The 26281-nt window shown below is 40.1% G+C and overlaps 2 protein-coding genes across 9 annotated transcripts in view; one reads left to right on the top strand and one right to left on the bottom strand.

Annotated features, from left to right (window-relative positions):
* Positions 1-170: 170 nt before the first annotated feature.
* On the bottom strand, positions 171-24286 carry LOC139986622 (neurotrimin). The gene is made up of 5 exons (XM_072002080.1): positions 23252-24286; positions 14630-14781; positions 10027-10237; positions 8606-8902; positions 171-7787 (listed from the first exon to the last, which is right to left on the bottom strand). The coding sequence occupies exons 1-5, from the start codon at positions 23319-23321 to the stop codon at positions 7603-7605; spliced, it is 915 nt and encodes a 304-aa protein (XP_071858181.1). The 5' UTR covers positions 23322-24286; the 3' UTR covers positions 171-7602.
* The window catches only part of LOC141445772 (uncharacterized), a 109720-nt gene continuing 85303 nt past the window's right edge, over positions 1865-26281 (top strand). For 5 of the 8 annotated variants that reach the window (XR_012453378.1, XR_012453377.1, XM_074111747.1 and 2 more), the window contains exons 1-3: positions 1865-2343; positions 2713-2929; positions 3032-3168. Coding sequence is in view for 5 of the 8 variants with exons in the window: in XM_074111747.1 (XP_073967848.1) it covers positions 2900-2929; positions 3032-3168 (167 nt within the window). In the remaining 3 variants the exon portion in view is untranslated. Of the gene's footprint in view, positions 2344-2712; positions 3169-10007; positions 10393-15297; positions 15480-26281 lie in introns of those variants that run through there. The other 3 variants (XM_074111749.1, XM_074111751.1, XR_012453379.1) reach the window with 3 other exon arrangements.

Here is a 26281-nt window from a genome sequence, read left to right as displayed (position 1 = left end):
TCTCATCAATGTGATCAGTTCATCTACTAATTTGTTATATCAAGAATTATGAAGCTGTTATATTAATAAGTAAATCGTCTATTATAAATGTCTAAAGATAGAATGAAAATGTAAATAAGACAGGAAACATATCGATTGATTACACGGAAGTAAAAAGACACATTGCAATCGTTAACGGTTTGGCTTACTTTTATTTAGTATCCCGTAAGTTCATAGTATAATGTTCTTCATTAAGCTTTATGGTTCTTACACACATAGAACGGGACTGTTCTCCTCGTCCCTGCCGTCACGATATTTTGAAAAAACGGAAACGCTGAGACTTCGTGTGTAATGTATATTTCAGTGTGGACGATGCCCCATTGATGATAACGCTTGCATCTGGTCACTTTCCGATGCATTAAAAATGTCCTGCGCACCGATGTTTGAATATCTCTAATAATTCAATACCTCTTAAGTCTTCAGAAAAGAAAAAAATCCACACAAGCATCGGTCGATTCAGTTGTGATTTATGCCGGCGGGAGGGCAGCGTCCAACGTTTGAAACCGAGGTTGAACTTATGCAGAGAAATGGCGAATAACGAAGATGTGTCTCTCAGAATTGTAAATTGGTAATGATCGGTTTAACATTGATTTTATTATCTTTCTCTCCGGCTCTCTCACTCTCTTTCTCTCAACCCGATCATTTTCTTCACGCACACATAGCAGCTACGCGTTCGTACTTCCCGCTCGTCATCCTTCGTACATCCACGCAGTTTTTTCCTCGGCATCATCTCGCGGATTCGTTAAAGTCTATTCCGATTTATCCTAAAGCGCTCAAGGTGTACATTAGGGAATCTGCGAGACGAGGCTTAATTTGAGGGACATTTTATTATTTTCTTTATCTTCGAGTTCTGTTTTCATTTAATTTATTTACGTTTATTTTAAATCGATGTTCGCTTATTCGGGCGCTCGACAAACGCTTTCATCATTCATTTTCCTCTCCGTCGATTATCATTTTATCTCCTCGATATACCCTTCTTTTTCCTTCGATCGTTTACATCTTAAATCGATTGTACATTGCGTGTGGTTTAAATTGTTATCAGCTTCGTCGAACGTTCGAACCGGCAAACGGCACGCGTTAACGATTAATTAGACCCATTGCTACGTGTGATCTGTCGCGCATTGTAAACGTAACTATCGTTATGGGAGGTTTCTCTGAAAACTGAACACGTTCATGATAGATTGATCTTCTCCTGCCGCGATCGAGACTCCTGATAAATTAAATCTTTCACTTTTTCCATCGAACAGAAGTCATTCTATTATCTTGCAAGTTTGTTGAAACTTCGTTGTGTATTCTTGACGAACGAAGAACCGCGGATGTCAATGAATAGTCAGGAGCCTCAATGGCTACCTATTTATTAGTCGTGTAACAAGGAAAGCGCGACGAGTCGTATATTAATATATCGCCGATAATGAGGGATTGATAAAATCTTCTCCGTCCCGAGGGTTTCGATCGACGACTGTATACCTTTTATTTATTTCTAACCCTCTACAGCTAAAATTATTTTTTGCCTCATTTACAGTTCATCTATATACAGAATCAATTACTACATATATACGAAAGATATAAACACAATGGAATATAAAGTAAAACAATTGTGTACATATAAGTGCAATGATAGATTTGTGACAGATGTAGGTTTGTTAAGACAGGAAGAAAATTAAAATTAATACGGATGAAATCAAGAAAAATATAATCACGTTGTTAGATATCAAATAGATATATGATTATATGGAATTTTCCTACAATATGTACTTGCGTTTCATTTTAAAAATTATTTACAAAACGTCAAGATATGGTCGCAAACAAGTATAGCATACTTTACTGATAATAAGCGGTAGAGGGTTAAAATCACAATAACCATTCATGCACACTCTTCACTTCACGAAATCAATAACCTATTCACTATTTTGCAGGGAATTAGTTCACGCCGCATCAGTATACAATGTTCTTTTGACAAAATTTATTTTTTTATGAAATTGTCTTACCGGTAATCCAGTTTCCACCATTGATCACGACTTTTATCGTATAACGCACTAACAGCATTATTTTTAATGTTTATCCTTTTCTTCTTTTAATAATTGAATCGGCAATTATTTCACATGCGAAACTGACTTCCGGCTCGTTGGTTCCGATTTATTTTCGGTAGAATCGCATCGCCATCTGTTATTCGTATTACTTACTATCGAAAAAACTAACTTTGAGTATCTACGCGTAAGAGCACATCGACGAACTGTCAGGACGGTCAATCATCACACGAAAAAGGATCTTTCGATATTCGCGTACCGCGACTCTCGGGAACGGGTACGTATTTGTCGCTGAGGCGGATTTGATACATGTAGTTGATTTTTGATTATAAAGATAGTATAATTATTCTTTATCCAAAGAAAAACTAACTTTCTTCAACATTATATAATTCAGAAAGAATTGTGACGAAACATTAAATTAATGAACTATAGATTGGCAGTATAAATCTTGCTTATACATCAGTGGTTCTCTATCCATACTTTCGTCTACATTTCTATCTTCTTGATTGTAAAGAAGTATATATTTGAAATAAAATAGGAAAATCAAAAGCCTAAATTCGTATTTAAATTTAATATATCGGAATGTTATAAATCAATTTTGGGTTATATTTTAATCAAAGAACCACTGATATAAATTTGATTTCAGAATAAATATTTGACGCAAATAATCGACTGAAAATCTCGATTGACGTCACTAGGAATGAAGATCAATATCCGCCCAGCAAGCCATCGACAAAACCGAGAATACATAAGTATGTATACGTACTCAAGCCTACAAAGGCGAGCATCTTAAGAACAGAAAAATTCGCGACACTTAAGAGCTACTATAGACAATGGTACAAAAATTCAATGCTGCCTACGACGTTAGTATACCTTAGACAACGTTTTTATTTAAATTATCATTAATATAATCACCACCAGCGTCGTCATCATCATTTTTATCTCTCTCGTCTCCTCTTTGTTAGCAATATTATAATAAAGGGGCGACGAGGACGAGCGTGGAAATTACAACTTCCTTCTTCCACCTGGCGAGTGGAGGCCTCGGCTGTTGTAAGAAGAAAAAGGGTGCAGGAAGCTGGCAAGCTTTAATTGTGGCCTTCAGGTGAGCCCTATCTTTAGCCCTTTCTTTTTATCTTTCGTCACGAGCGGCCTCGCGAGGCGCGGGAAGAAGAAAGGGAAGAAACGTTACAAGAAGGATTGTTCCCGGTCGTCCCTTTTTATCTTAAAGTGCGTCATTCGACCAACGCCTTAGCGCGTCAGTCCAACGAACAACCCTTTTTTACTCCTCGCGTGTGTATGCATTTCTTTTTCTTTTACTTACCCATTCACGCTCCTTTTTCTCTCTTTCTCTCGTTCTCTCCTTCACTTTCATTTCCTTTCGTTTCTTCTTTGTCTCGCATGTACACACATCGACCCATACACTCACGCGCGCACGCACGCACACGCACACATACACGCTCTCTCTTACCTCCAATTTTTCATTCGTTTCTTTGCACTCATATATGACACGCGTGCAATTTTTCATGCACGTACTGTCACCAATTACCGCGAAAAATTCAATTATACACGTGTACGTTCACACCTGGTTATATTATGTCAGATAATATAATCCTTCATTTATATCCGTTAGTTCTTACGCTAGGCGTTAATTAGTGTTACATCTAGTCGCGTGTGGCCGGCCCGTGCTATCCAGAAACGCTACTGCACACAGTTGCGCTCCTTTTTTGTTGCTCGATGCACCGATGTGCCAGAAAAAGCATGCGCGACGGTGCTACCCTCTATTCCTTTCCTTCTATCTTTCCTATCTCTGCACTGTTGTCCGTTAATTTCTTTCTTCTTTCTCACTTCGTTTTCATCCTCTTCTGCTGTATTTATTTTTGCAAGCGTCTTCGTTTAATTGAGGATCTTTTGAGCATGTTATGCAATAGATTCTAATGAATTCGTGGAAATTGTACATAAATGTTCAAGGGTTATCGATCGAAGTAATAAACAGAAGTTGGTGATGGTGCGACTATCTATTACAAAATCCGCGTAATTTAAGAGAATCGAACGGTACGAGAATTCTCGATCGTGAATTCTATGTAGCTCTCACAATCAGCTGTTGCCTTCAAAGACGATCTGAACGAGCCGGTTAGCACGGGCGGCCAGACCCATTCGAATGCGTTTACGATCCGAAAAATTACACAGTAACGTTATTTATTTTTTTTCTTGTTTGTTTCTTTAATGTAACACGTACGGCATATCGTTAATTAACGTTATGTTATTTATATACTATGTATTTACAATCACATAAATCGTAGATATTCTAACGTATCGTTCGTCTCGTTCGACTAATCTCCTATCCTTCTTTCCAGTACCATCTATTCTTCGACTCACTCTCTCCCCCCAAAACCCTGGATTTCTTTCATTTTCTTCACGGTTATTATTCACAGTTATTCCCGATTATATTCCCCATAAAACGTTTTTGTTTTTTTCTCCTAACTTTAATCCCATGTTGTATCTTCTCGCTATTTCCCCCGTGTTATTTATTGCGCCACTCTTTTCTAGTTCGAGCTGAAACTTGTTCAATATTTTAACACCGTTGTGCAACGTATTCTCGCGCGTACACACATATACATATATATATCTATCTGTTCGTTTGTATATATATATTTATATATATATTTATATATAATATAAAAAACAGTATTTCCTAATGCTTGCGAGAAGAAAGCAAATTTATAGGACGCCTCAGGCGACCCAAAAAGCTGTCCGTCCGTATGTTTATACAGCCGAACATGCAGAACGAGAAAACGGTCTGGGTCTTTGTTAGCTATAGCGATCATCCTCGTTATTTCGTATCGATCTCCACTTCTTACTCCCCATTATTATCAATTGATTAATAATGTATGAATTGTATTTTATGGATTATGTACTCGAAGCAGATTAGAATATGCAAATTACGAGTTTTCTCATATTTATGGGTACCTTTATCGATCGACAATGTGGACCCTTCGATTCAAATATTTATAAAGAATTTTAAGAATTAATAAAAAAGGTGAAAGAAATCGTTTATACTGTTTATAATATTTGAATGTCGCGTTGCAGCTTGTATAATGAACGTGTAACGTATGTACGTTTTACGTGATAGCGTTTATTCGATAGAAATTATTGGTAATTTTATTTTTCTCGTGCGACCCATTCCGTTACGAAACTTGACACGCATGCACGGATATATAACACTTTTTTATTGGCTTGTGTTTATACTCAATGCGCTTCAAGTACCAAAATTTGTCACCGTGGATCGTCTCGAAGCAATCGGTACGTTTCATTTACGTCCTCTCTTTTTATTCGGTTTTCTTTGAGAAAAACGACCAGCGATAGTAATTATAGAACCAATCTCGTTGAACGTATTTTGAAATAGAACACTTTTGAATAATTCAGGCAGTGATATTTTTCGTCGTAGAATCGATAAATATGACAAGGACAAGAGTTACCTTTTCAGTCATCGAACATCAAACGATTTTAGGTTCGTGTAAAAATATTCAGGAACTTTGAGAAAGAAGAGTCGATCTCGTTGTATGATATAAATGGCTTCTTCTCAATTAGTGAAAATGATCTTAACTTTACGTCTTTAAGTAAAATACACATAAAGTTACGATATACGATCACAAGCAGTTTTTAAAATTAAACAATTCCTATTCGTTTGATCTTTCGGAGAAACTTTTCACTACATCGACTTGAGACATAAACAAACAAGCGTAATTACATTCCAAAAATTCTAATACTGCAATACTTCATCATTTTTCAGCTTCTGCAAATCTCATTTAATCTCGAATGATAATTGGCAATCGTAACGTTACTCTATTGCGTTTCGAGTTACATAGAGAAGCTTCTATATTTTTATTAATTACGCTTCTTGTTCGATGTATAGAATGGCCGTGAAACATCCTCGTAGCTTAGAAAAAGGATTAGGAAAAACGAGGAAATTATTTATACCTCATGCTGTCGGATGATTTCGACGGACCGTCTATCGGAGACGATCGTCGAGATGCATCTCTTTCTTTCGAGACGATCCCGAGTGCATGCGGTACACGGTCGAGTATAGACACATTTCGCTAATCGTCTCTCTAGTCGAATATAATTAATCACATCGCTTTTAAAAATTTCATCGAACAAGTTTCAATTCTATCGAGCGGCGCGGACGAAGTTGTCTGTCGGGATTCTACGATTTCCTTGCGCGTATTTTACTTTTTTGTTACCGCCCCCCTTTCAACCCTCCCAACCTCATCCCGTCGATCTATATCCAACCTCATTTCCCTTTTCTTTCTGGCAAAGTCACACTCGTTCGTCGTCGAGTTAATCTCGATGTGAAAGAAACTACGAAACCCTCCCGACAGAATCTCGCGATCGATCACGAAGACTTCGTTTGGCTTCCCGCGAGAATGACACGAAGATCGCGAAACACCTCTGACAATGACGGATAATGAATAAGAAGGGTGAAACTCGTCTCTCAAACTTACGTCTTAGTCGTCGTTTGTTTTCAGCTACAGGGGGGTTTTACACGATCCATTCTCACGATGGCATTTCGTTTAGGCAAATATGTACAATGATCACGTATGATGTTTAGCGATTAGTTAGAATGATTGTTTAGAACGATAGAGTTGCGTAAAACTTGAGGGTATAAAAGGTTTCTATATCGCGCGTGTTTGAAATACTTGGAAGATCGTGTATTTATATATAATTCCTATAAAAAATTCGTCTTCTCGTCCCGCTTTTGAAGGAGAGGAAGGGTAATTCGCAAGCTTCGTGTCGTTCGTTTTCTTACCGCGACCAAGTAACCACTTTTCGACCGCGTGAAGAACTCGCGCCGAATTCACGGGTACTCCCCCGAGATTAATTAACCTCTAATTGCTAACGGCCGGATCATACTATCTCGACATGCTAAACGCGTTCCTTCTCGCCCTTACACCTTCGAGCTTCCCTCGTACACAGAGTAAAATCGTCGTTGGGACACCCGCGATCGACGATTGTCACGTTCACGGATGCCTCGATCGCGCACGACCGTGATCACGATCGAGTCGTTCGGAAAGCGGACTCGATCCTTCGTTGTGAAGATTTCTCCCTCGAAACACAGTAGTTTTCGCTGTACGATCATTTGTTGGTTAATCGTTTAGAGAAAGGAAACCTGTCAGTTATGCGTGAACGACAATAAAAATCGATTATTTTACTAGCTGACTGAGAATTTCAAGATCTCCTTTGGCTTCCATGTCTCTTCGAAAGTAAAACGATACAGCAGCTTGCCAAAATGACGTAGGTTATTACGTTGAGTTGTTCGTATTATTTTCTCGTGGTTCTCTTCTCGCGGTTGCTCGCGTCCTTCGATCAACTTCTCTCCTTCTATCGTTCATCGGGTCACGAAGTCTTTCCGAAGAAGCCTCGCACGTACACTTTCTCTCGTCTCTTGTCGCTGGAACGTTCCTCGAGGCGCCTTCCAGGTCTCGTAGCAGGAGATAATCGATCATTTTTCGACATAGTCCTCTCATATCGTTTCTGATTATCGTTCTGGCGCGAAGTAAGATGGATTCTTCGAATAAAGGACCATGAGGATCAAAAGGGCGAGGACGAATAGGCGACTGCCGTGACTCGAATACAGCGTCACGATGCCCGCCAGCCACCATAGCGTCGGACAGCCACCCGGTGCCGAGCTGATCCCTCTTTGAATCGCGGCAGGATGCTCGCCTATATCAGAGAATCGATTTTTATATAGCTACTTTTATCACGACGGAAATATGACGTATTTAACAATTTTCTTTCTTTTAACGCGATCGTCTTTTTTCGCAGACGTGCAATCATAAAGAATTTGGAAAACTTCCTAGATAGGCAGATCGATATGCTCGTTTGCAGTTAGAAAATTGACCTTCTTTCTTGAAATTTGAAAAATATGAGACTTCGAAGAGTGTTTGAAACTTTTAATAAAGTTGAGAGTTTGAAATAGCATAGTAAGTTTAGTAGAATTTGTCTTTTTGACGTTTCCATTTTTACTTATGTTCGTACGAAATACTTTTACATTTCATTATACTTACAAAAATTAATTAATTTTAAAGACATTCGTAGTAAAGGCCAGATAAAGATTAATGAACCGTTTCTAATTTCGCGTTGTCTAAAGATTGTATTTTATGTCCGTTCCGTTTGTACTCGTGATTACATTTAAGAAGTTGACGAAGGATTAAATAGAAACTGTGTTAAATTATTAGCGAACTAATTTTGCCGAGTTAGTCTCTTTAACAAATGCAATTTGTATTTACCATTATATTTCGTTATAGAACTTTTTCAAATAGAGAGTATTAAGTTTCAAAGTAAATCTTTAAATCAGATTGATTTTAGCAAAGTAATATCGTTAGAACGTAAAAAATTTCCCTACAAACCTTCCCTGGTAAAGTTCCACGTTTACCAGGAATGATCTATTAAAAAGGAAAGGATGCTTTTTCGTTTCGTGTCACTGCAACGTAGAACGATCACGAAAGTAATTTAAGTTACTGAAACGCGAAAATGCTTACCATTTAACACGTGAAGCTGCACGCTCGCGCTGTCCAAACTACTCGGACTGCAGGTGTAATTGCCCGAGTCTTCCCGCCTCGCTTTATGGATCACGAGACTGCTGACCGTGTCGTGATCGATTCTCTTCGTCTGGATGTCGATTTTGTTTAATTGGTAATCCAGAACGCGATCACCCTCGTGGTACCAGAAAACGTAGAAAGGACCCTCAAGGGACTGCTTGATCACGCACCGTATGGCAACTGTGCTTCCGGTCTTCACGTACATGTCGCGATCGCCTATGATTTCGATCTTTGGCACTGGAAAATCGGTAGCCAATATTTATCTTCTCCTTACGATTTAATGAATGACAATGTAATGAAATAACATGGAATTCGAAATAATTATTTTTTCATCCTTCAGATCTTTTGTATTTCTATTATCAGATATAAAAATTGCTATAGGGAATAAATATTAATGATTCCCATATATAATGCCATTTTAGATACGACATTCGGATTACTTATTATATTTGACAACACTCTCTCGTGCTAAATTATGGAATGTCTAAACAAAAAACGAAACTAATTCAAGAATGTTGTACTAAAACATGTTCTGTACCTTAGCAAATATTTAAATGAAATTATGTGAAAAAATTATACGTTATAATAAATATTTAATATAATATCGTACATAGAGAGAGCATAACAGTTTTGTTAAAACATTGTTATGAATAATCTTTTCTTTGACAATTTCAACATAATAATAAAGAATATGTTTGTTTTCGCGATGGAAAGCTTTATTTCTGCTGATTATCGTATTATTAACGATAACCAACTACATATCGTGAGACACGGAACATGTTAATCAGAGAAAAATAGCAAGTGTATTTTGTACTCACGATACTTTAATCTTTTATTTAAATCTCTTCTACTTAAACAATATATTAAAGAATATTTCTCTACGGGGTTAATGCAAGTTGAGAAGTGGTGACTGCCGTGGGTCATCCGTGGCCCATGTGGCATCGAACGTGTTAAATGTAACGCAAGAAGGTGATCGAACGACAAAGAAAATTAATTACTAAATACACCGAGCGATTATTCGAGCGAACATTTTAGCGCCTCGCACGTACGAGTTACGTGAAAGAGAGAATGTCTGTATTTTACGCTCGTATAATTTTTTATCACGTCGATGGAACATGGTTCGCGAAGTGTTCCGTCGATCGATGACAGAGCTCTTCTCTGACAACATAAAAATAACACTGGCGTAGAATTGAACGACGATGGTCAATGGTTAATTTCTAAATGTACCGGAAATATCGATATGTCATTGAAAAAAGAAAGGATATTATATTATTTACACTTTCGATCGTATCTTACTAATTATCCATGTTAATATTGAAAAATATTGTTATTGTTATCAAAGAATGTTCACGCGATCTCACCGACGATGTTGAGCTTGATGATGTGACTCTTCTTCGGATCGGTCGAGATTTGGCACTCGTACTCGCCTTCGTCACGTGCCTGCACGTACTTAACCTGCAGGGTCCAGGTGTCCGACGCGTCTACGAAAAGCGCCTGGAACCTTTCGTCCGGGATAAACATTGTTCTATCTACCGAGAGGATATGCGAGTCCCTTCTTCTGATCCACGACACCTTTCATATTTGGGGAACAAACAGATTAATTTTAATAATATCATCAATATATTATATTCGTCTGTTATCGTCTCATTAATATTATGATACTATGGTTTGCTATAAATTCCGAAGCTCACAGTATTAATATTTCAATATAATTATTATTAACTCTATTTCAGACCAAGTTTAATTAACCCTAATTCAACTGTGTCCAGCTAGACTTTGCAATGTTAATGTTATATAAATAATATTAAGGATTTAATATTGAAGATTATATATGTTAATATTAAGGATTTGATGTGCCATGTAGATATAGGTATGTGCTATAAATCCAAAATTTTCCGTCCGAGATACGTGACCGAACTTTAGAAGCGTGTCCTACTTATTTTAAAGCTAACAATAGGTTTGTATAAATATGAAGCATTTTTTAGAAGAAATACATTTTTCTTGGAAGATATTTACGGTCCAGGGGAAGATAATATGATCTGAATTATTTCGTGTGACAACATACAGATTATTTTTCAACGCTGTAACATATCAACACACAAGGTGATAAACTTGCGAAGTGTTCTTACGAAACTTTGACACAGACGAAGAGTGTTTAAAACTTGTTTAGAACTCGGACAGAAAGAATTTTCCGAGTCATGTTTCTATGGTCTTTTTTCATCTTTAAAGTGACTAGAACATGGTTTGAAAGTTTGGTCACCTACTTCAGAATATTCTATATTCTTATATTTGAACCGAGATAGTGTGTACTTCTATTTTGTGTTTTTTTTTTTTTTTAATCTAAACGTGTAAAGCGTATAGCAACGCTTCTATTGTGTTTTAACATGCCAAAAGAATATAAGAAATTCTATCTGCATATCTTATTTAACTTCGTCTTTATATAATATCGATCTTTCTCTTTAACTTTTAGTTCTTTCTATATAAATTACAGCTAACATAAATATTCAAAAATTTAACTTTCTACAAGTTATTCGATATTCATTGATATCGAATATACATTTGTTTGACTACTTTAACACGAATAAAGTTCTTACGAAGGTTTTATACCTTCGCAATTTATATGTTTCGAAACTTGACAATCCTTCATGTTACACAGTATTACACTTTAAAACTTTTTATTACACTTTTTACGATTTCTCTCGTTTAAAAGTAGACACTCTGTAAAACAAGAAAGTAACTGTAATCGAAAAACGAACTTACATAAAATACTCTAACTTCTTTTATTGTCCTTGCATATTAGGTTCGGCCGTACTTTGCATCATAAACATGTACTTACAGTAAGCTCGGAAATTAACAAACAACGTAAACACTTCGTCCCACTTTTATTTATCAAACTAATAATATTTTAGCGAAACGAAGCAATTAATATTCATTAGCGATTGAAGGAAAATTGAAAAGCAGGAAATAGTAGTCGTATATGATCCCCCTCATCAATCCGAGCAGAGGAAAAATCCGCTCCAATTCGATGCTTTTTGCTCGGCATGGACGCATTGCGAGAATTATTAATCCCTTCTCCAATACGTAGCGTGGCTCTATTGTTAGATTTTTGGTCCGGAGCGCGGCCGTTTCTTCCACGTCGTGGCGAACAAAAAGCGAAATAAAGCAACAGACACGTTTCCAGTGACGAAGTGAAATTCAACCGTGTCTGGCTGAAAATTCGTGAGCTCCTCCCTGGACTGAATACAGGACAGAGAAACCAGGCTGCGAAAAAAGCGCGGAATACGCGAACCGGCCGAGATGGAAAAAGAACCCCTGGCACGACTTCTCGATCTCGCTCGATCAATCTTCTTTCCCTTGTCTAGGGTTAATTTATCGTGCGTCGAACGGTTTCGCGGACTTCCTTTCTTTTACCGTCGATTCCAGGCAGTTACACGAAAGAAAACCGTATTAGAAGTACATTCAATCTATCCGCGCGATAAGTATAGTCAGAAACAGGTCGATTCGCCGCACGTTACGCGATGTTTTCCCTCGATGTGACGTCGACTTACAATCGGGGAAAGGTTGTAATCTACAAAGTAGAGTAATTGCCTCTTTGTTCGTGTCTTGCGATCCAAAGATCGAGGATAGAGCTTACAATTCAAGCCACGCGCGAAAAATTTGCAAGCAGTATATACTCGGCTGCATCGATAGTAATCGGCGAAATGTAATCTCTTGGTGGGTTCCTGAAGCGCAATCGTTATCTGGGAAATTCCAAACCGAACGGAATTCGTTTATCTCGGCGAACGGCGTGCGTTGAAACCGAGGAGAACCAACCTTTCTATCTCTTTCTATTTCTCTCTGCCTTTTTCTCTGGCTCAATTACGATTGTCGTGCCATTAATTTCCAGGAAGAAAGCAATAAATTAGTAAATCCCGTTTCTAGCTTTGCGTTACGTTCCATCGATCGCCTTCCGGCTTTTCTGGAGTTTCTTTCGAAACTTTCACGGGACTTTTAACTTCGCCGATCTCCAGATACGAAAGGGATTTAATTGCATCGACATGAATCTCGAAATCCTTTCTTCGAATTTCGTCGACCATTCGGTTGCGCACCCAATTCCACGAACATGGACCGATTATCCTATTTTATTCTCTATTGCAATGCGATATATGAGGTGTCTTATAATTACAGATCGATTAAAGGACGAATGGATGAACGAATGTTTAGTATGCATAATTTGTTTAGTATACATATGTCCGTTTTTGTTCTATACTTTACTGTTAAGGTAAAATTTCAAAAAGTTAAGTTTTAGGAATTTATAGATAAGCAACTGTTCATATTTCGATTGTCTTAGCAGAAGCTGATAAAATTTCATGTAAAAATAGATCTTCTATTCTTTGATATATCTTCTCATTTCTGGTCAAAATAAATTGCATCACATTTATACTTACGAAGACTAAAATCAATCTACCTAAATTTCGATTTTAATATTATTAATAATTTTTAATTTTACCAAGTATACAAGTATACACTGTAGAAGTTAGCGAGTTAATTGTGAAAATGAAACAACATAATCTTCGAATAAGTATATAACACAATACAAAATGTTTTATCTAAACGACCAACGTACAAGAATTGGATTTTTAAATTAGTTAAAATGTAAGGCAAGATCGAACATGTGATATTGGACAAAAATATTCCACCTTCCGCCTGATTGATTTATAGCTCGGGTACGTCTCGTATATTTCCACTCACATTCCACCGAACGAAAGACGTGGAAACAAATGCAAAGTCACCGGCACGACCGTGTTCCGCAAATCGTCCGTAGAGAGTAATCGCTTTCAATCGTGTTTCTTGGTAGCGTGGTACAATGGTCGCCGACAGAAAGTCAGTGGTAAAGGTACGTTTAATTTTACGCGCGATAAATATCAAAAGAATAAAAGGGTAAGGGGGTATAAAGGGGTCGCGACTCTATGGGTTCGCGGCCCTTAAGTACGCAATCGGACGATTATACAAGGGTCGCGTGTCGGCAGACACTTAGTCCTGCCTGTTTCGACATACAAGTTTCGTTATTGCACACACCAATGAAGGTAAAATCTCACTAACGAGTGATACAGACCGCGCACAAAAACATTTACCACTCTGTCTTCTCGTCAGTCTGCCAAAAGAACCAGCCCCCTGTCACCGTTATCTGGGTTACTTCCATGTGGGGGCCATTTCTCTCTCTTCTTTTCTTCTTTATTCCCTTTCAATCTCTATCTTCCTCTCTTTCTCTCCCTCGCCTCTCTCTCTTTCGTGAATCGTAAAATTCACGCGGCTCGTATAATCCGCCCTAACGGCCGTGAACGCAGACAGATTAGACTTTTATAGTTTCGCATAAATTCCCACGCAGATAGAGTCAGGATGTGTATCGGGATCGGCGGTTTATCGCGGCCATTTCGATTATTGTAATAGCGCGAACCGGACGGTTTAGCGACGTGGAATATCGACGGAAACGGAGGACCGATAGTACAACTTTTTGATGGCGAATCAGCGGCTTCATGGAAACCAACGGCACGATACTATCGGTACACCACCGTCACCTCACAGAAAACTGGGTATTCGCGTGCAAATAAATTCGCTTTATCTGCGAGCAGGCGGCGTCGGTATCCGGTCGTGCTTTTTGCAAGGAACTGGGATGAGATAACGGTTTTCCCAAAGTTTCTCGCCGAAGTTGAATCGAAATTAAGGAATCCGTAATTTAGGGATTCGTAATTTCGACCGCGCACCATCCGCAATCGTTCACCTGTTCTGTCTGCCGCAACTACTTCTTTTTGTACTTGTTTTGAACGTTTGCAAACGTTCGTAGAACTTTCAGTAAATTCTGTCTGATCTTAAGATTCGTATATAACGAGAGTTACGCGAAGTTCCAAGTTTTAATTGGTAACGTTTTGTTGTATGGAAAGACATAAAGGGGAAAATGAGAATAATTAGGGGCAAAGGACTTACCGATTTATTACCAAGCTGTCGCACTTTGCACGGCAAGTAAGCATGACTTCCCAGTTGAGCCGTGATGTTCGTGGGGGTGTTTGAATCGAAGTACGGCCCCGTGTAAATCCCGTCGAACCTCTTCACTAACGAATGGGATCTTGTGCTCACCCCTGCAAGATTTCATCGATTTTCAGACGAAGACGTACGTACACAGGCTAAATGTATATTCTTCACAGGTTTAATCAAAAACTTAAATATAAAGTAGTAAAGAAGTTCCATTTTAATAAATCAATTTATTTAACTCAGGTATTTTAGATATGTTAAAATTGTATCCATGTTCTATTAGACGGAATGTTTAATCTTCCACGAATGTAAAATCAAATATAACATTTTTCATCTGTAGGATTTGAAAAATTAAACAGCCGAAGAACGTATTTCTTTTTTTTATATTGTATCTTATTGTATTGTATCTTAATATAAGTTTCGGTATTTATATTCTGCTCTTCATTTATTTTACGTAAGGTACGTAGAAAATCCATCTCTTTGATCGCTAATTTAAAATAACCGTTTCAAACTTAAAAATATCTTCCGTGTCATACTCGTCGTATTTTTACCAAAAATTGCTAAATTCACAGAATGCCACTGCAACACTCAACACCTTCTCTTTCCACATAATCTTTTTACAGGCACGAAACATTTGCACGAATCTCCGTCAAAGTTCGCTTTTAATCCGAACGTTTGTTACGTTTAAAAAGAATACATTAACACGGCAGCTAGACCGCGAGAGCTGGTTATTCTTGACGAATTTACATTGTACGGATAACGTTTCCATGATGGAATAATAAAAGGATCGCGATACTATACTGTATTTTGCATTCGTGACGTCCATGTACGATGCCACCCTGTCTCGTTTTCTCTCTGTGGCCGCATCTATGCTCCTTTTCCCTTTACCTTCCGGAATAAATCCTATCAGAGAGCTTCTACCAGGCCATCGTGCATCGAGGAAATGGATACTAATCCAGGGGATTCCGATCCTGGGTATCCAAAGTCGGATCAGCATTCGCCCCGGGAAAGCAACCGTGGGCTTCGTTCCAACGACCTTGAGGACCCACTTCCGGACTAGCGTTCGAAGGATAAAAGGAAACCCGTACTCGTTCATGCGTTGCACTGCGATATGGTATCGTATGTATTCTGTGTTTGGCTACGTTTATTTTTTCGAACGTATCTTCCGGAAATGTAGTCGGAAAATCAACGCATATTCAAAAATTACTAGGTTCGAGATACGGGTGCTTCGTCGAGAACGTTCGTGGAAAGCTTAGAACGATATCACGGCGCGTAGAAAATCCATGCGTCCCGTGTATCTGCGGGGATTGAAAGGAGCCTTTCGACTTATCGTCGACTGAAAGTCTCGAAAGTCCACACGAGAACATGCGAGAAACGTCGAAGTGGAAGAACTCGATAAAACAGCTATTCGATGGAACTTTCTTGCACTCGCTTCGCAAGATACCATTGGCAACTCGTCGCACGCTTAACAGAGGTTTATTCGTTTTTAACGCCGATGCCAAAACGACTCTGCAGGATGTTATGCAGGAATAGGGGAAATATTCGATGAATGTCGACGCATCGTGATAAAGAGTTTATGGTAACAATGAATTGTCTGAGACCGAGGTATCAATTCTTGCTGTAACTCACGAATTCATAGTTATTTATATGGCATCCGTAACGAGAAAAACAATTGGCCGACGCGGGGACTCGGATACGGTTCCTTCATTTATTGGACGACCGCTCTATTGATTGAGTTATTCAGGTCATCAACAACTTTTTCTTCCCGGTCTGCTGCTCGAAAATAGCTGCTATCGACGTATTACTTTTCACGTTTCCTTGCTGTATTTTTGATGCCCCGGTGACAAATCGTGGAACCTACATTTTGCTGCTCTAACTGGTATTATTGTTCTTTCCTTTGGTGTCATATTTCTTTTTATTTGCTTTTTATTTTTCCTATTTATTCTATTCTAGTAGAAGAGTAAAGATGTTGTAAGTTTATCGATTAATTAATAACATAATAGGACGATTTAGTTGCTTAGTAGCATAGTGACTATTCCTCCAGATGCAGTTTTGCTTCCAGCAAGTAGTGCCAGTCATTGCCGCATTACAAACAAAAAGTTCCGGGTCGGCCGCAAATGACGTCATTGCAGGGAACGTGTTAAGGGAGTATAAGGAGAACGCATTAACCGTATTGCTGTATTATTCAACATATTTTAAGCGGCCGAATGAAAGAATGGTAAAAGAAACTGATATCGTGTTCGTACTTTCTCTTTACGTTGGCGCTGCTCCGAACGAAGTAGAATGAGAATGTATTATGACAGCCGACGGAGTAGATAAGGAAGTTGACGATATATTTCAGTTACACTAATTTCTACATATTACGCCTAAGGACTGAATAACATTCCTTCGTCATTTTGGATATCTTGTAATGACAGAACGTTTTCGTTGATAAAAATATAAAGAAAGCATTTCTATATTTAATCGAGAACGAAGTAAAATGTTAATGTATCATGACAGTATACATAAGTATCTGTTATATATCTACTGATTTCTACAAATCATATAGAATACTTGAATAATGTTATTTCGATATTTTAGAAATTGTATAATAATAAAGCCCATTTGCTGTTAAAAATAAGAAAGTTGATTGGCATTAAAATTAGTTTTATAAAATTTATCGCTGATAGATGACATTAATATTAAAATTCCAAGGTAAATTTGAAAGACTAATGTCACTAGATATTGCAGATATTTATGCGAATTCGTATTTTTGTAAAAATACAATTAATGAAATAGAATTTACATAGACATTTGTTTCAGACATTAAACTATTTATTTAGTGTCTAAACTAATCGTCCACTTTCCTCTATTTTTGAATGTATGACTATAACATGCGTGACTTTCGAACGACTTATATATCATACAAATACTAATTTTACATTATCGTACAGATCGATGTTACTTATATGATAGAATTATATAGAAAAGGATTTAGTAAGATCAGAGACAAAACAGGATCAACGAGACACGGTGAATTATAGGAACTCCTGCGACGTTCGATCGATTGAAAACGCGGCATCGCGCAGAGCAGTGTCTGCAAAAATCGAACGTCCGCATTGGCAAATAACATCCGGCCAGATAAATCCACACCCTTTCAATAATACCGGTATTCATAACATTTAGAGTGCACGGATTATTGCATTATTGGCATCGCTTGATCGGGGTAAACGTTCGAGCGGTCGGGTCGAGTGTGTCAAACCGGGCTCATGTCGGCGCGCGCGCCCGAGCTTTCGCCAGTTGCATATATCGAAGGTCCGTGATATCCGCAATTGGCCGGTGCAATTCTGGCCTGATATTATACGACTACGTTTCAACGAATGCTTAGCTGCTCGCTACTTACGTCCCGTTACGGAAGCGTTTCGTCGTCTAGAGCGCATCCGGTTTTTAACAGCGAGGCGAAATGCACCGATGTGACGCATTACGTTGTCGACGAAATAGCTCCTATTTTCGAATGTGATTTTAAACACACGGAAGTTATCGTTTCTGCCACAATGGCTCGTACACAACCGCGACGAGAATACAGGGCATTAAACGACGTTCATCTTGCTCATCGTTGTTTGAAAACGATTCGAACTAACTTCGAGCGAGTCAAGCCGCCTGGGCACTCGGAGGATGAAGTTCCATTGACCACTCGAAAGAATGAGAAGCTTAAAGGAACGTCGCTAGAATCCCGAGAACAAAAATACCATCGCCGACATCGTGAACGATGGCTTTTCTAACCAATAGAAAACCAGTAAGAGGGAACTTGGTAACAGAGAAGCGTCCAAGTCGTGCGAACTCGATGATCGATCCATGAACGAGTCTATCAGATCGTATCCCGCTAATTCACGGTTTCGAACCGATATCCTTTTAACTGCATCTCGGGCAATCGTTGCACGCTCGATGAATCGATTTGCCAACGCGTTTCCGTTCAGACGGCGCAAATTGGATTGGCAATCAGTGCGCACCGATCCGGTATCGCGAACACTGGAGACGCGCACGACTATCCTCCTAGGACACTCGGTCCTCCGGACAAAAGAATTCTTCAGGAATGCAAAATATTGGGCGCAAGGGTTACGGTTCGAACTGGAATCCCGCAAAGCTGAGACTCGTCGTAAAGTGATTATAAGTAGACGTGAACGTAGCGTTACCGTGTGTCTCTGTTCTTTTTCTCAGAGTCGTTCTAAGCTGCGAGTTGAATTATTTCGACGTGCTCGGTGATTATCGTTCTCGACATTCCTGGAAATCATGTTTCACGCCAAGATTACAGAGAAAGAACAAAGGTGGGACGGGAGGTAGAGAGAAAAGCAGGAGAGAAAGAGGAACAAAGCGGTTGATTGTGTGGTTGGTGCAACGCGTCGCTTATGACCGTTCGTAAATTTCAGAGGGAATGAATCATTCACGAAGGCAAACAGAAGGGGGTTGAAGTTGTTAGCGATAGAGCTGTGCACTACACTGAATCGTAACACGAATTGCACGTCTGCAGGTGTAATTATATTTCTATCTCTGCTGCATTTATAAGGAATATGTAACTAAGAGTACGTGCGTATTTCTTTGAAAGAAGATGAGTATAATTATGAGAGATTTTTGAAGGAAGCGTACCGAAAGAAAAGGTTAAGTACAAAATGAAATTAATAAGCGTTTGTTCTTTAAACAAAAGAGATATAGTTACCACAGAAATGTACTTACATGAATTGTATATATATCGGGTGATGAAACTACATTTCTATTTTTGTTACGTTTTAAAAGAAAGAGTGCAGCTCAAAAGAGAAAGATTTTTTAAGTAAATATTTACAAGATAGAGACTGACAAAAATTATTTGTTTTAAAATAAAACGAATATAATGTTATGAGAGAAACTTTGAAGTTACAATAACATAGCAATCTATGATCAACAGTACTAAGCGTATATTTGCAGAAATATGTAATCATCCTCTTACCCATTACGAAGAGTATGTGATTACAAGAGAGGTTCTTGAAAGGTATATTCAGGATAGAAAGATGAATTGCAAACTGAAGATTAATAACTATTTGTTTTTCATACAAAGAGAAATAATCGCGCATAGAGAATCGAATCTGTAACAACACAGGAATCTACGATCAAAACTATTAAATGTTTTTGATCCATAAATTATGTTGTTTTAGAAAATAAATGGCCCAACGATACTGCTACATTTCAAATAACCTGGTAGATCTGAGAATTCATCGGTACTACGCCAACACAGAGAGGTTTGCATATTCCATAAATTTCCTTGAGTAATGTCGAATCTAGATTGTTTTGACATGAACGATGGTTATCCGTGAGAAATTTAAACGCGCGTGTCAAAACGAAACTCTCGGCAAAGTTATACATACGTTGTATCTTGTTTCGTCGTAATTACGATTGAGCGAAATTACGAATTAAACCGATATGTAATTAAAACATGTTTATGGTTTATCTGCGTGTCAACGTACTGATTAATGTTAATGCGCTTATCGTGCGTTTGAGCGCAAAGAGAACGATGCACCGATAGATTATTATTAACTGTGAACCATTATAAATGCGGATAGGTTTCGGTTGGATGTTGCGCAATCAAATGAAATGGTCCGTAAAAATAATAAAAGATAAAAAAGGAGGGAGAGAAAAAAGAAAAATACCTGAACCTACGTCGAAAGATGGGTGAAAGTAGAAATAAATTTCTTGGAAACAGAAAGAGGATTTCTGACAGATATTTCCCATGAGACGATAGAGCGCGGTCGATGCGGAAAATCGAGCATCGACGGGGTTGCGTTTTCGCCGCTTTATTAGAACTACACGTACAAGTGTTCGATGTAATTTTACGACGTCATCGGACACTAATCTCAGACATAAATCTGGATTCTCGGTTCCCTCGAAGATCGTTCTTCCTAGCCCTCCCAGTGAGGCTAACTCGATTTTCTGTCTTACTAGTTCATCAAACATTTACGTTCCACTACTTCCATCGTACATTTTCCACGCTGCACGCCGAGTTAATGGTTATCGTTCGATTGTCGCTTAAAACCGCCGATATTAAGCGAATAATTATTTACGTTCCCGGCGATATCGTCCGATTTGGTTCAATTCAGTTAACGGTATTCCGTTATTGTGAGTTTTCATAAAAAAAATTTCTCAAAAAAGTTCAGAGTTCAAGTTCAAAGTTACGATCTTTAATTATATAAGAAGAGAAATAACAACGAATGCTCGACATTTTCATCTTTTTTTATTTTCGATCGAACATATTTGCTTGCAATATCTCGAAGAATATTTTCCTCACTTTCTAGTGATTACTACGAACGATCAATCACCGATACGCGGTGCAAAACGCGTTAATAATTACATTTAATTTCACGTTGTTTGATAAAAATCTGTTTGAACAAGAGCAATGTAACGTATTAACGCAACACAGAGTTCATGAATAATGGAACCGAAACATCGTGTAAGATCTAACCCCGATACAGTTTAGACGAACAGACATCCGAGAAAGCGATTTCCTGTGGCGATGGTTGAAACACCGAAATTCTCATTCGGAGGTAACAACATTGGTTGGTTAATCATCCTGGGGTATAATCAGTGGCTGTGCTATGATTATGTTACGAGTGGAAAGTGCATAATGTATCCCGTCGATACGTACAATAGAAATTGTTTTCGTGTTGCGGATTCGAGTACGGTTGGGCGTGTAGACGAATCCAATTAAGAGTATGAGATGGGGATAGAAAACGACGTGGGCCAGAATACGATAAATTGTTTAACAAAATTACCGACTGTACGTTAGTTGCGTTAATGGCATCGATTTGTGCTCCGTTCGCAAGTTCTACGAGTGTCGTTTAGTTCGCGGTTTGGCAGCCTTTCGTGTGTGTTTCAACGGTTCCCGCTTTCTCTCTTACTCCGTCACGGTTCGTTCGATAACAGCCGCGTCGAAAGCGACGAATGGAACGTATTTATAAAGCGACCGACGCGGATAATGAACGACCCGATCGACAACAACTTGATGCCCACTTTGCATACTGAAATGTTTCCACGTTACATGCATCTACGTCGATCGATAAGAAAAAAGCACCGTCTGATACGGCCGTGCTTGATAAATCCTTTTTATCGGGCCCCTTCTCTTTTTTTTCTCCTGCAAGATACAAGAGTCCTGAGAAGAGTTCTTCAATACAAAGGAGAAATTATTGCAAGACCGACGAGGGTGCTGGCAGTCTCTGTATCAAGGGGAAACGGTATCCTGGAAGATCATTAAGATAAAACATGTCGAGGGTAGCGATCCGTGAATTAATGGACTATCCATTGAATCAGCAAAAAAAAAAAAAAAAAAAAGAAAAGAACTAACGCGAGGAGGGAAGAAGTAATTAACACGCTTATGGCGCGACTAACAGGGATTTTCATAAGAGTTACATAAGCCTCGAGATCGACGCTTCGCTGCTACGAAGATGTGGGTAATTGCACGGTTATCGCGGCATGACCTGTTTAAGAGACGGACCATCGACTATATTCTTTTGATACCGGCGTAACACCATAAACGGGAAGCAGTAAACGCGAATAGCGTTTTAACTGGTATAATTAAGTTTGAAGTTATTATTTTGTCGTCAGGAAGGCTATCAGGTGCAAACTGAGCAACATAGATACGAGCGGTATCACGCGATCGACTGCCACGATCTTCGTTCGCATTACTCGTCTGTGATGTTAAAGTCGGTACGATCGACAAACTATGAAAATCTTCATTGAAAAGTGTATATAAAAAGGAGCTAACCGTATCATCGCGATGCAGCCGCGCGAGAGATGAAATCGATAGACACGTCCCTGAACGACGTCAGAGCGAAGATGAGGGAACACGCTACCCTTCTGTCATCATCTCGCCCCCTAGTTCACGATGATGGAATCATCGAGTCGACACGGTGACCCGACAAGGATGACGAAGAATAAAAAAAATCTAGCGATCTAAGGGACAAAGGGAAGAATAGGGAAAATACAATACTGTCGCCGCGACAAACAAGGGTGGCGCTAGATACAGCCCTGGACCGGGTCCGGAAGCAGCCCCCTCCCTCCTCCTGTCTATGAGTCCTCCTTTTTCCCTCCACTCGCGTATCTCGATCCTCTCGCCGTCCATCGATCGCGAATACACACGATCAGCTGCCGAATTCTTCACGTTCGAGTCGGACCTACACGACACAGGTTTGTATGCACGCGTGCTAATTCACGTACGCACAGTTACACCCCAAAATCTGATCGATCCATCCGCAGTACAAGTCTTCAGTACAGCCCCGCCTGGCCCCTTTCCTCCCCCCTCGTCGTTCTCACGTCACGCGGCCCCCCTTATCACCCTGAAAAGACGCGCGTGTTGCTAGTCCATCAGTAATCCGAACCTAGGGTACGCGAGATTCATGATTACCAGAAACCACCTGGTTAGGTGATTTGCCAGCCATTCTATGATGCGACTACCAGACGTCAACGCGTGTACACTTTCCCGCGGGAATCTCGAAAGATCGATGCACGATCCGCGAGAGCTCGAACCCTCTTTCGAGAGCGAACGAACATATGTCACGCGGGTGAAATTGATCTTACCGGTGATGCCTAGGAGAATCCAGCACACGAGGCACAGGACGTAGTAATTCACGTAAGAGGATCTCCTCATGATGACGAAGACAGTGACGACGACGACGACGACGACGAGAACGACGACGCAGTTGCCTTCGACGGGTCCACTGACATCTCAAAACAACCAGCACACCAAAGATCGGTGCACCCTCTCACTCCTAACCCTCCGTCATCACTCTGTTCATCCTCCTTGACTCGATGCTACCAGACCTCGTGCATAGTACGATTCTCTATCACCCTCGACGTTTTTTTTTTTCTCTTTCGTTTGTCACGCACAATGCCTCTTATACGGATACACCACCGTGGTATCGGTGTCGCACTGATCACATATTATCTCCCAACTAGTCGTCGATTAGGCACGCCAATCCTGAACGATGTACCTCTTATACACCGTGTCGTGTTTGCTTAAGGCGACGTGGTACGTTTTCCTCAACGTGTGTGTTCAAAGGTTCTAGCACGTTTCCTCTCGACGGCGGACAACTGAAACGCGACGTCGTATACGCGAGGCTGTCACTACGGGGGCTTATACGTCGTCGCGTGATATGGCCCCTTTTCCGACCGATCCTTCAAACACGGCTAACTACGACCGAGTTTTGCGTACGGGTCGTCTGCGGTTCGTCGTCCCGGGCGAAGCTCTGAAACCGCCGGGCCTCCAGTGGCACTGCCCGCGCCCGCCCGGGGATTCCGCGCAGGCGTGCTCTTTCTCCTCTACTCTGCCGATCAGTCAGCCTCCTCCTTCCTCCAGGCCTCCTACTCTCGTCCCATCCTTGTCTCTTCTTACTCCATTCTCCTTCTCGATCTTCTTCTCTGATACTACTACTACCGCTACTACTACCACTACCGTCGTTGCCGTCGTCGTCGTCGTCGTTCTCGTCGTCGTCGTCGTCGTCGTTCTCGTCGTCGTCGTCGTCGTCGTCGTCGTCGACGACGTCGTCCTCCTCCTCGCTGTTCTCGTTGTGTCGTCGTCACCACTGCCACCGACAGTGCTACTGCTGCTCACCGTACTACTACCACTGATCAACGTGGCTCCTGCTACTGCTGCTTTTGCTGCTTCTGCTGCTTCTGTCGCTGTCCCGTTACTTCGTCATCTTCCACGCTTCTTCCTCTTTCCAACTTCTACGACGCCTTTCGTGCATCCTCTGAACAAATTTTACGCTTCTTACAATGTTAATCTTCGTATTCTCATCTCGACTCGACCGATCAGTATTACCCAGCTTGAAAGTAACAGGCTCCAAAAAGTTTTTGTTGGTTTTCTTTTACGAAGTCTCGGGGAGATTTGTAAATTTGCGGTTCGATTGACCAGGAGCGGTTTCGTTAGTTAGCGGCTTCGAGTTTAAACAAATTCTGACCGATTGGAAGCAACTCGGCTTGCTCCGTCCTCTACGACAGTCTTTTAATCAGCTTTCGCTTTGGCTTGCCTGGTCTCTTTCGGTGTTTACGATTCTTAATTTAGCCAGCTGATTACTGTTCCCTGACGCTTTTAATACCACCTCCGTTTCCATGTAGCTTCCTCTCGTTCCTTTTTAACGTGGCATCAGCCTCCCGCGGAAGTTCATAGTTTCTTAGCGTCGTTTTATCCTCAACGAGTTCTCCACGCTTTGTATCATCTTTAGTAGGGAGAAACTGAAGAAAACGATCCGTGGGATTGCGGCCGGCCTGCCTGTCTCTTATTCGATGGAATTTTATTTCATCGAAAATATCGCGCGGCTTGCCGCGTCTATTTCTTTTTTTGTCGCCGGTGAAGATTAACTGGTAGACGGCGTCCATGAAAAGCGCAATGAATCCTCCTTAGAATTCTTTCGACCTATTTTTCGCCCACAGTCGAGCTGTCGCTTCTTCTTTTCTTCCGTTTCTCTTCGACTCCCTGTGATTACCATTAGTTTCGCTGTTGTTATCTCTCTCTGTCGTTTTCGGGTCGCTTAGGATTATTGCATTTTTCTCCGGTAGCTCGGCTCGCGTTGTTCCGGGTTCTCGCTCCTCCGCCCATACCGATCTCCAGCTTCTTTCCGCGTTAATCTTATTCAATTGGGAAAACCGGATCGGCCCACGGTATTAGAGATACCTGGCTAGCGAAATTAATTGATCTTCATCGGCTAGAATTCGAGGGTACATACGTTTAAGGTCGATCGTGATTAATGGCCGGTCTTTCGGCCCAACGAGAGGATTTCGAATTAATTTCGTTCTAATAAAAGTCAGACTCTGTTCTCTATTCTTTCTATCTTCAATTACGCTCAGTCTCTTATTCGATTCTTCTTTTCTTTTCTCCTATTCGCCGCTCTCTTCTCTCCGATATTTCTTCTTTTCTTTTTCTTTCGATTCTTTCTCCGCTACTGCTCTCGCGTCGACTCTCTTCATTGTGCATTATCCGTGCAAGTTGGATTGCACCGACTGTTTTTTCTCAAAAACAAACGCGGAGAGACCTCACCAGCGTAGACTGATCATTCCGCCGCTCGGTCGGGTGGTTTATTTAGTCCCCGGCTTAATTATGACAAACATTACTTCGAGTTCAGCATTTTGAGCGTTTCTCCGTTGCCGGTTTTTCTCCCGTAAGCCCCGACTTTCTTTTTTGTCGCGGACAAATTGTGTGTCCTTTACGACGTTAACCTTATTCCCGGTAGACCGAAATGCTACATATTTCCTCGTAAAAGAAGTACTTTCGTTTCTTCCTCTTCCTCTTCCTTTTTTTTTACTTCTGCCCCTAGCACCAGCACCTCTATCTTCCTGCCCTTTGCTCGACGAAACATATTTTAAAAATGTCTTTCCTAAAGAAACGCCGTCGCGTATTCCCGCGAGAATGAAATATGCAACGGTGTATTACATTCCACTGCGTTGCATCGTGAAACGCAGAAGTGCTTTAATTGTTCGTCATCAACTTCATTTTAGATGCCTTCATCGCGACAGCTTAAACGAATACAATGAAAATTTAATCATCCAACTTTTACTTCGTACACTCGCTTCTGCCTGTTTCTTCCGGAAATGTTCTGCCCCTTGGAAATT

This window comes from Bombus fervidus, chromosome 1 (assembly GCF_041682495.2).
Source record: "Bombus fervidus isolate BK054 chromosome 1, iyBomFerv1, whole genome shotgun sequence".
NCBI lineage: Eukaryota > Metazoa > Arthropoda > Insecta > Hymenoptera > Apidae > Bombus > Bombus fervidus.
The sequence above is the reverse complement of the archived record's forward strand: the minus strand, read 5'-3'. Positions and strand labels throughout refer to the sequence as shown.